At 31.5% G+C, this 12,273-nt stretch overlaps 1 protein-coding gene across 1 annotated transcript; it reads right to left on the reverse strand.

Moving 5' to 3' along the window:
- Positions 1–649: 649 nt before the first annotated feature.
- On the reverse strand, positions 650–9,488 carry LOC149415165 (uncharacterized). Its single transcript, XM_089643023.1, has 4 exons — positions 9,438–9,488; positions 7,525–8,040; positions 1,229–1,464; positions 650–737 (listed from the first exon to the last, which is right to left on the reverse strand). The coding sequence occupies exons 1-4, from the start codon at positions 9,486–9,488 to the stop codon at positions 650–652; spliced, it is 891 nt and encodes a 296-aa protein (XP_089499149.1).
- Positions 9,489–12,273: the final 2,785 nt, after the last annotated feature.

Raw genomic sequence — 12,273 nt, forward strand, 5'->3', positions numbered from 1 at the left:
ATTCCTTTTATAGTAATTAAGGTAAATCAGAATATAAATTTTAATAATAATATTTAAAAATATGTGTCCAGCGATTCCGAATATTTAGCTATGTTAATTTACCTTTAGCCATTTAGGCAATTATTCGAGAATGGTAAAGTTTTACCCGAACAACTGTCATTCTTATTATGCATAAACTCCTTCCTGTTCCGTGTTTTAACAATATATACTCACCCTCTCTCTGTGAATGACCTAATATCTATCTATTAAATGTAACTGTTGTTAGTATCACTAAAACTGGGCGAAGCCCAACCAAGTGCCGCCCGCAGGGCCTAGCAGAAAAAAACCCCCGGAGCGGGTTTTTAACTGCTAGTTAATATGAATACCGGTTAATTTACTTGAATTTGAATTGTCAAAATGGCAAGTCTCCGCTACCGTCTTCAATGAACGAGTGAATGAACTAATGAACGGAGCAGTCTGCGTGCAGCTATATTGTATATTGTGGCACCTTTTTAAATGGCCTTGATTTTACTATGAGAGTCTATGGTCGACTTGTCTGATTGGCATATCTGTGGCTTTCTTGAGGACAAACTTTTTCATATATCTATGGCTAGGATGTCCTGCAACATCAGAACACAGTCACGAATGGTTTATTTATGGTGGTGCCTAACTACCCTGATTCAGCACGGCCCGCCTGATGGCTGAGGAACTTTTTCTCCGTCGGGGGCTTTTGGATGTTTTTAGTATCGTTCTGAGAACTTAAAAAAGAAGTAACTCATAAGTTAAAACCAGTTTTGTGTTCAAAATGTAACCAAGAAATTCCAGTGGTGGAAACACCTTCTGAATCATTTTGAAAAAAAAATCATTATGGTGTTGAGAGTGCAGTTAAAAAAACCAAAATTGGATGGAACCATTTTCACGTGCTGGGTGTAGTTTTAATCAAAATAAGTTTTGTCTTCCGAGTGATGTGTTAAAATTTCAGTTGCGGATTTATCTGCTGATGCATTTCAAAGGAAACCGTTCTCATGTTCCGAGCGGAGTTTGATTTCTAGTTTCACACCATATGCTGCAAAATAGCGAGGAGAGTCATCTGCTTATTCCACGTGTGACGATTGTTAAAACTCTTTTGCAGAATATCACTGAGGAGACACTATTATCGTGTTGCTGGTGCACTTATATATTTCTAGTTGTAGACTCATTTGTGAATTTGACATTTAGTAACGCATTTTCTTTTATATTTCCACTGCACCCAGTGGCACTCGTCGCCGGCGCAACAAAGGCCAGCAAGCCTTGCACCATCAGTACCACTGCCAGAACAGTGGTGCTCCTTACCGGCGCAACAAAGGCCAGCAAGCCTTGCACCATCAGTACCACTGCCAGAACAGTGGTTCTCCTTACCGGCGCAGCAAAGGCCGGCAAACCCTGCGCAATCAGTACCACTGCTAGAACACTGAATACATCGGCATAGCAAAGGCCAGAGAGCACCTAAAAAATGGACTTACTGTAATAATGCGGGCTTCTGAAGAAATCATAGAATTCAATGCAATGTTTCACTCAAAAAATTATTACGTAAGCGCCAAAGTGGATTTTAATTTTTTGTGAAACGGAAAAAAAGTTAATCAAGTCAAGTGGTAGCAAATAAACATAGGCATAAAACAGTATTTTTTTATAATTATTTCTTATACGAATTCATAGTAAATTTAGTAATTAGCGCTTATATTTTTCATGACGTAATTAATAATTTTATTTTAATTATGATCAAGTCAAGCCATAGAACAAGCTTCAATGTATCCATGGTATAATTTTGGTATTGATAATAATAATTGGATGACTTGTATAGCGCCGTTTTTGTGCAAAATCCCCTCAAGGGCGCTGAAATCACCTCAAGGGCGCTCCTATACCGATTCGTAGTAAATAATAATCTAAATAGAGCTTTCACTTATAGCTTCTTTTTTTATTTTTTATTTCTATATATAATTTACAGTTTCACATAATTATTTATATTTGGTATATTTCAAACTTATAACTAAAATATGTTGTGTGTAAGGTAGGTTTGAGAAGGTGATACTGTATGTGAGTAATATTGTATGTTTCGTGAACACCTCACTAGGAGAACCTGTGCTGAGGTGTTTACGTGGTTATGTATAGGTGTGACAAGTATTAATGTGTTTTAGAAGAAAGTTTTTATTATTTATAAGTTTTAATTTTAATTTTTTTAATTTTTATGGTTTTTGTAAAAAGAATATTCATAATAAATATGTAAAAAAAAATATGTTAATATATATTAACATATATGTAAGTGCATATATTTGTATTGTAAGTGTGAGTATAGTTGATAAAATCTCGAAAAACGTGTTTATTTATTATATACTTTTTATGGTTTAGTTATGTTTGGTTTGGAGTTATTATGTTTTGAAAAAATAAAATATCTTGGTTTTTGATCCAGGCTGTGATGTGTTTTTTGTGAATGTTTGCGGATGTATTTGCAGTTAGTAGTTGCTTCAGAGTAATGGGCATACAATTAAACAGTTTAGTAGCATAGTATTGAAAGTGTCTTTGTCCGTGTGTGGTGTGTGTTATCGGTATGTTTAGTGTTTTATTTGTTAAGGATCTGGTTTTTAACGAGGCTTCACCTTAACACTTTATTACAAAGATAAAAAAAATACATAGTGCAGAAACAATCTATCAAGGACTGTTAAGAAAGACATACATTTTTTAAATCGTTATTTTTATGAGTTGATTTATCAATACTTTACCCCCCCATACGGGCATTTACAAACATGCTTTAATAATAATAATAATATTTTATTCCAGAATGTGGGGAGGTTAGTGCAATCCCACACGTCCTATATAGATATACATTTTTTTTGCTAAATACATAATAATTTAGTTGAAGTTATCCTGAAGTACAGATTTATTTTTTTATTTATTTATTACAAGTAATTTTTTTAACATTACAAATGATAACAATATGCAGACTTATATATTTTTTTCGTTATTATTCTACTACTCCATAATTTGAGCTCCAGGAGCTTGTGTTTATGTAATAATCAAAACTTATGATATAAATACAAACATAAACATAGTTTGGCGCAATCCGTATTACATATACCATCATTTACACAATTTATAGAATGAATTGTTATGTTAATTAGGTTATTTGGCACATCTTCTTGTAGATTGAAAGGAAAACCATATGTTTTTTCTTCGTTGAGAGATAATAAATTGCCATTGAACCATTTTTTTATAATCGTCATGTCTTGATTGGCTGCATTGGTAATTTCGTTCCATGTCTTTTTTTCGATAAATATTGCAGTGTCGTCAGCAAAGGATATAAATTTACCATTAAGTGATAATTTAAACACATCTTTAACGTAAATTATAAATAAAATTGTTCCAATAACAGTCCCTTGGGGAATTCCAAATTCTAAAGTTGCATCCACACTTGTGAGTTATTAAATGTACTTTTTGGTTTCTTTGAGTTAGATAGCTTTGTAGCCAATACCTAACCTTACCAATAATACCGATATAATTTAATTTATTAATTAGTTTTGTATGGAAGATACTGTCAAAAGCCTTATGTAAATCAATGAAAATGCCAAGGCATTTTGGACATTCTTAGAAGAAAATAAAATAATTAATTATAACCAATTCGGATTAAAAAAAAATACAAGTACTCACGACGCGATAGCAAAAATAACCAACTATTTATATACGGCCCTAGATTCCGATAAAAAATGTCTTGCCATATTTATAGACCTTAAAAAAGCTTTCGACAGCATATCACATAAAAAAATAATAAGTTAATTAAAATCAGTAGGGATTAGTGGAAAAGTCTTAGCATGGATAACTAGTTATTTACATAAAAGAACTCAAAATATAGCGACTTTTCAATACTCCAAGGTACGGTTTTGGGACCATTGTTATTTATTATATATGTCAATGGTATATTCAATATTTCCAAATATGGAGATATTGTCTCTTACGCTGACGATACAGTCCTACTACTAAAAGCAAACACCTGGTCTGAATTAAATAACATGGCAAATACAGATATCAATGAACTAAAATTATGGTTTGATGAAAACCTGTTGACTTTAAATTCTAAAAAAACTTAATATTTACCATTTTTCATTAAAAAACAAGAAACACCTAAAGAAATAAACATAATTTTCCTCTCTGTGAAAAACACAGAAAACCACAAATGGAATATGTTATGTACAAACATAGAAAGCAAGACCGATATTAATTTCCTAGGCATAACAATAGACCAGCGCTTAAAATGGTTCCCACATATAAATATTCTGAACGACAGAATAAGGAAACTAACATAGGTATATATTTAGATGTTTAAGAGATATTTTAAACGAAAAATTACTTAGAACCACATACTTCGCTTTCTGTCAATCAAATACAATACGGCATTATAGGCTGGGGCGGTACATATAAAAATGAAACACAAACAATTTACATATCACAAAAACTAATGATAAAAACCATATTAAAAAAAACCCTATTCATATTCGTCCGAACTTTTATTCAAACAATTTAAGGTCAGAAAATTAAGTGCATTATACTTCTACCATGCAACATTACAAATTTATAAAAACAAAATTCAATATAAAATTGCACCCTTTAAAAATAACAGAAATCTTAGACAAACGTCCATACTTCCTACTCCTAAATGTAAAAAAAACAATAGGACAGTTCAACCATGAATATCTCGGAGTTAAATTTTTTAACTCATTACCAGTAAAAATTAGAAACATGAATGCAAATATAAATGAATTCAAAAGCCACCTTAAAAAGTATTCCGAACAGTTGAACTGAATCATATCAAATATAAACCAATATAACAACACCCCCCATACACACAAGCCCTGCTTATTTATGGGGGTACATCAAATACTTATATTGTATTATATTATGTAATTAATAACTGTTTTATATTGTGTAATGTAATTCGTGCACCTATATTTTTTTAATAATAAAAAAAAAATTAAAAAAATCTAAAAATATGCAGCTTAGTAAATTAATAAAGAATTAACCCCATTTTTAAAAACAGTTCCTCAAATATAAATAAAATTCGGTCAAACTGATTTGATTGTGCATTACTCAGTCTGCCATATTACACAATATTATTACAAAAAAAAAACTTAAAAAAAAGGGAAAAAAAAAAGTTTTTTTAATCTAAGGCATGGTATATAGTTGAAGTTAGTTTTGCAATGGCATCATGAGTGCCTAGTTTCTCTCGAAATCCAAATTGGCTAGGACTAAAATTATATTTTATTTTTCAATATAGTACAAGAGATCCTTTTTTACGATCTTTTCGAAAAATTGTTTGATACAAGAGATATTTCTTCAGGGCTGCCAGATCTAAAAACGGGTGTTACAATAGATTTTTTATAAACGGAGGGGAATATTCCACTATTCAAACTAATATTTATAATGTGTGTAATTGGAATGCTTAGTAATTCGTTGTTACTTTTCAATATTATATAAAATTCATAAGATTGAAAAATTCAGTTTCTATATTGTTTTTTTTATAAGAAAATGCTTCTTAATTCATTCATTAATGTAAATTCATTTAATCAATGTTTTCAGTAAATTCACTCGCTGCATTGGTACTTCTACCACTACGATGTTCGAATAGCAGGATTTAACAAATACCAACACTAATTCTATTAATAGCACAAGATATCACGAAGTAGCTATATTCTGGTATGCAACATTTATTGTATTCGCTTGTGAATGCTTCAGTTAATTTTTTTTTTTTTTTTTTTTTTTTTTTTTTTTTTTTTTTTTTTTTTTTTTTTTTTTATATATACAATAATATTATTATTGGGTTTATAAAAACAGTTTATTTTTAAACAAGTTCTGCTGTGTAATTATTATTACGCGTGACAGCTGTTTCGCCCTCTGAAGGCATTATCAAACTGTTTGATAATGCCTTCAGAGGGCGAAACAGCTGTCACGCGTAATAATAATTACACAGCAGAACTTGTTTAAAAATAAACTGTTTTTATAAACCCAATAATAATATTATTGTATATATAAAAAATAAAAAAATAAAATGGAGTTCTACAAATTAAACTTAATAACAATAAATAAAAAATGCTTCAGTTAATACTATAACGTCCGGATTATAATTTAGTAAATTAATTGAGAGTAAAAATTCATTGAAATTTTGTTTCATTGATCTAATATGTATATATAGTACTGAGAATGAATTCGGTATTTTATCCACGATTTTATTACATTAGCAGTATAGACATATCAAATACAATTATGACAATGTGCATAAGTCTAATGAAGTATCATTGATTATTGTTACTATCTATAATCAAAAACAGAACAAAGTCTTTGCTATGTACCCAATAATAGTATCTACATTTTTAAAGTTCTAAAAATGTGAATAATAAATTAAACAAATGGTACACGAACTGTTCTACACAATTTGAGCACATAATCAACGTTTTCTTGGTTCGATGTACTGTGCAAACTGGTTTAATACAAATATTTACTGATTATTCTCGATCTTCTATTATGTTCTGAGCAAAATCTACAGCTTCTAGTTGAAGATGATTCTATGGAATTTGATAAGTCTTTTTTTGTTCACCTGATTCATCTAGAACTGTCCGATTTTACATATAATAGAATATTAAATTGTCTGTACAGATAGCGAGCAAATTTGAACGTTTTATGTGACATCTCTTATTCTCACAAATAATTAAAAGGAAACAGTCATTTGAACGTGGGTTGACCTAATTGGAATGCCATAATGTAGTTGGTTTCTCTGTCAATTCAAAAGACTTTTGCTGTCTCGTCTATCGAAATGTGTTGATATTTAGAAAAACATTTATTATTTTACACATAATATTTTTGATATTTTCAAATTGAAGACAATATTAGCGATTTCTAAACGAAACTCTGAAACAGAAAAATCAGAAAAGGATACAGTAACATCTAGGACAATACATTTGATATTTTCGATGGATGCAAAAATATGTGATTTAGGAATACCTAAAATATCGATTTAATGTTAAATGTATTAAAAGGAGAATTTGCAAATTGAAAGAGCGTGGAAGTCTGTTGTTACATTATGGAAAAGTAAAGTTTGAGGTCCTTGAGTCAGCGTGTGACATTCATAAACAACCATTTCGTGAGTGTAAATAGTTGCAGTCGGAACATGAAAAGGATTTCTGCATGCTGTGAAATGATTACCAATAATTACACTATACATCTCGGACAGAATAATGGTTTTTCTCTACCATGAGCGAGAATGTGACATTTTTAATATTCATTCCTAAATAGATATGGATAACTGGATCAGAAAGGCGAATACAGATTTAATACAGAATAGGTGGGTAGATGCCTTTTTCAATGTGATTTTACTGAGCAGGAGTAGTAACAATGGTCACATGATTAAGGTTTTTCTCGAATATGAGTAAGAATGTGACGTTTTAAATCTCCATTTTCGGAACATGAATAGCTGCAGTAGGTACATGAATAAGGTTTTTCTCCATTATGTGTGCGTAAATGCACTGTTAAATTTGATTTGTTAAGACAGGAGTAGTTACATAGGGAACACGAATAAGGTGTTTCCCCAGTATGTGTGCGTAAATGCAATGTTAAACTTGATTTGTTTGAACAGGAGTAGTTACATAGGGAACACGAATAAGGTTTTTCCCCAGTATGTGTGCGTAAATGCAATGTTAAACTTGATTTGTTTGAACAGGAGTAGTTACATAGGGAACACGAATAAGGTTTTTCCCCAGTGTGTGTACGTAAATGCACTGTTAAATGTGATTTGTTTGAACAGGAGTAGTTACATAGGAAACACGAATAAGGTTTTTCCCCAGTGTGTGTACGTAAATGCACTGTTAAATGTGATTTGTTTGAACAGGAGTAGTTACATAGGAAACATGAATAAGGTTTTTCTCCAGTATGTGTGCGTAAATGCACTGTTAAACGTGATTTGTTTGAACAGGAGTAGTTACATAGGAAACATGAATAAGGTTTTTCTCCAGTATGTGTGCGAATGTGACGATTTAAACTTCCCTTTTGAGAACATGAATAGCTGCAGTAGAAACACGAATAAGGTTTTAATCCAGTATGGGTGCGTAAGTGCCCTACCAAATGTGACGTGCGTGAGCAGGTGTAGTTACACTGGGAACATGAATGAGGTTTTTCTCTAGGGTTCATCTTCAGGCCCGTTATAATTTCTGGAAAAATGGCAGATAAAGTTTAATACGTAGTTATTATAATGAAATACAAAAATGATTAAAGTGAATAAAGACAAAAAAACTCAAATTAATTAATTAATTAATACTAAAGATAAAGACGACAAAATAAGCCACTCGGGCATATATAAACTTAATTGTAATGATTGTTCTGCTTTTTATATCGGAAAAATGGCCGGGAATGTCAACTTAAGAGTAAAAGAACATATACGATGTTTAAACAATAAGGGGAGGGGGGGCACATTGATACACAAAAATTCAATCTCTTTTCTGAGGACCATAAAGCATTATATTTAAATATTTGTTTTGATGTGTGCATTGGCTGATATGTCAGCTTATATTTTGGCTATGCTAAAACCGCAAAAACTGGCGACGTATAGAGATAAACTGATTTTAAGAAAAAATCATATTTGTATCATTCTGCCCCACTAGTGGGGCACTTTGATTCATGGGGTGGGGCAGTTTGATAGGTATTTTAGATCCATATGAAATGCAAATTTAAACTGACTAAAAACCCAATATAAACTGTATTATTACTTAAAATTAAGAAATAAAACAATTTTATTGATTGAGATCGCAAAATACTCTTTATTAAGAGTGCACATTAGCCATAATCAGTCTCTTAAGTTACTTAAGGAATATAATCACAAAAAAAAACAATATTGTCATCATAGAACAAGACTAATTCTCTGTTATTTTCTTAATTATATAATCAGTTATATACTTACTAAGTAATCAGACTTTAACATTGAATATTGTTAATGAAAATATAACATTAGAATCTCCTATCAAAATCAACAATGTTTTTCTTAAAAAATTAAACAAACATAAAAAATTTAAAAAAAAATAATCATAAAAATTCTCATATAAATTACAAAACAATCTACTGGATATTATATCGAGTTAAACCTACCGAAAATGAATAAAGCGACGATGTTCGAGATGATAGTGTGCCGTGCCTTTGTAGAAAGTTGGTTTTGGTTATTGCAAAACTACATCTCTAACATCCACACTTGCTTTGTGTTCCACAATTGGAAATATCAACTTAGAAGACCCTGCTTTTTTTCTGAGATATAATACTTCATATTTTGTCACATTATACTTAAATACAACTTTGGAAACGAAGTGAATCACAATTTTCTTCTTCTCATACTTAATTAGCAGGAAATCTCCAATATTTATGTGTTCAGGATTAACTGGTTCTTCATTAATTACCTCTTCTTCCGATTCCGACGGCATTTCAATGTCTTCACTATCACTCGTCATCACGACTTCATCTTGACTAGAATCGGAATCTATTTCTGCAGGCAAAGAAGTCACTCTCTTTTTCTTTTTTGGCTCAGTTAATCCCAACAGATTTTTCACTGTTTTCAATTCTTTTGCATGCTGTTTTGCTTTTTGTAATTCTCTTTTCCTGTTCTTTTCATTACGTAAGCTTTCTAATCTATTTTTTTCTAGTGTTTCAGTGTATATTCTTGATCGTCCCTTTTTTCTTCCTTTTCTTTTCCTTTTCTTTTTAAGACACGCGCCCTTGAGGTGATTTTTCACAAAAACGGCGCTATACAAATTATCCAATTATTATTATTATTATTATTGTCAGTAATCGCCTTTTTTGGATAAGGTCTAACTACTTCAGGAGTAAGAATAGCCTTTGATGAAGAAACATGTAGAGGATCGTCAGCATCAGACGCTGAAACTGGGTCGGCATCCAAAGTAGGAGTGTTGTAGGGTTGCAGTTTTGATGCTATATTTGTCGGCTGCTTTGCGTATAGATAAAGTCTTTGACAATACTTCACGTATTGCATCTTCAATGTTTTCTTCATTGATATTTTTTCTATCAGTTTTGGGTTTGTACGTGCCCACCATTTTCTGAAAAAAATAAAAAAAATAATAAAATAAACTATTATTTTTGACGGGGCACTTTAATACAATAAAGGGGCAGATTGATACGTATCATTGTACCCCGCACATTACCGTATCAAAGTGCCCCAAAGGACTTTTTCCACAAACAATTAATTTTTTCAAATATATAATAATCTTGCAATCAAAAACATTTTAAAATACAATAATAACTATATTTACTTACCTTTAGTAACAAAAAATAACAAAAACAACTAAGAGTATCCTCCTGAGACACAATTACATTTCACGTATTTTTTTTGTAGGCAGCGGCGCACGCCACTTCCAAAACGTCAGTGACCGTTGAGGCCCAACGGCAAACCGGCGGCGAGCGGTGTCACAACTGTCATTCTTGTGAATGTCCTTGCGCATTCTAGTGATGTGCCGGACTGTGTAGCGTTTATCGGTTTTGAGATATAGATACTGTACCAATGTGCCCCATGAATCAATGTGCCCCCCCTCCCCCAATGCCTTTTCAGAATTCGCGAATCATTTAATAGAATCTAATCATTCATTCGATAAAATCTCTGGAACTAAAATATTGCATAAAAATGGATCTGGAATTAGATTAAACAACTTAGAAGCCCTTGAAATAAAAAAAGCAGTTAATAATAATTTAAATATAATAGCTTCGTTGATTGTAAAATTAGCCAACAAATCTCTAATCTGACATGTACTTATATGTATAGTAAAACAATCATTTTGACAGGTATAAATATTTATATAATATATATAAAGGTATTAATTACATAAAATTAAAATTCGATTTCGTTGTATTGGATGACAGCCAGAATAATTTCTATTGATGACATTTTCTTTTTTTGGTATTCCTGATATGAGTGGCTAGAATTTTTACCATTTACTCTATGCAAATACTAGGTAGGTGGTACTATTTTAGCCAAGCCTGAAAAATAAAATAAAGGTATTTAGGTTTGTTTTATAAGTAAGGAAATATTTTAAAAAGGTTATTTTAGGTTAGGTTGGGTTATGCTAGGTTAGGTTATGTAGGTTAGGTTAGATTAGTATAGTTCAAGTTAGTTTATAGGTTAGGTTAGATTAAGTTGGATTATTATAGGTTAGGATAAGTCTGGTAATGTTAGGTTAGGTAACGTTAGTTTGAGTTATTATAGGTTAGGTTAGATTTTTATAGGTTAGGTTATGTTAGGATAGGTTAGGTTAGGATTGGTTCGGTTAGGTTAGGTTGGGTTAGGTTAGATTGGATTATTATAGGTTAGGTAAGGATATAGGTTAGGTTAGGTTGGATTATTATAGGTGAGGTTAGGTTAGGTCAGGTTAGATTATTATAGGTTAGGATAGGATATAGGTTAGGTTAGATTATTATAGGCCGGAATATTGTATTACATTATATTTTTTTAATTTACGTTTTTCAATTGTCTCTAGCCATTTCAGGAATACCGACAAAAGAAAATGTTATCAACAGAAATTATTCAGGCTGTCATCCCATACAGCGAAAGCGAATTTTCATTTTACGTAATTAAAAATTAAAAAGCTTAAATTAAAAATTTCCCAAATGCTGTTCGATTCCTTTTATAGTAATTAAGGTAAATCAGAATATAAATTTTAATAATAATATTTAAAAATATGTGTCCAGCGATTCCGAATATTTAGCTATGTTAATTTACCTTTAGCCATTTAGGCAATTATTCGAGAATGGTAAAGTTTTACCCGAACAACTGTCATTCTTATTATGCATAAACTCCTTCCTGTTCCGTGTTTTAACAATATATACTCACCCTCTCTCTGTGAATGACCTAATATCTATCTATTAAATGTAACTGTTGTTAGTATCACTAAAACTGGGCGAAGCCCAACCAAGTGCCGCCCGCAGGGCCTAGCAGAAAAAAACCCCCGGAGCGGGTTTTTAACTGCTAGTTAATATGAATACCGGTTAATTTACTTGAATTTGAATTGTCAAAATGGCAAGTCTCCGCTACCGTCTTCAATGAACGAGTGAATGAACTAATGAACGGAGCAGTCTGCGTGCAGCTATATTGTATATTGTGGCACCTTTTTAAATGGCCTTGATTTTACTATGAGAGTCTATGGTCGACTTGTCTGATTGGCATATCTGTGGCTTTCTTGAGGACAAACTTTTTCATATATCTATGGCTAGGATGTCCTGCAACATCAG

This window comes from Hesperophylax consimilis, chromosome 19 (assembly GCF_061612785.1).
Source record: "Hesperophylax consimilis isolate HC1 chromosome 19, BYU_Hcon_1.0, whole genome shotgun sequence".
Classification (NCBI taxonomy): Eukaryota; Metazoa; Arthropoda; class Insecta; order Trichoptera; family Limnephilidae; genus Hesperophylax; species Hesperophylax consimilis.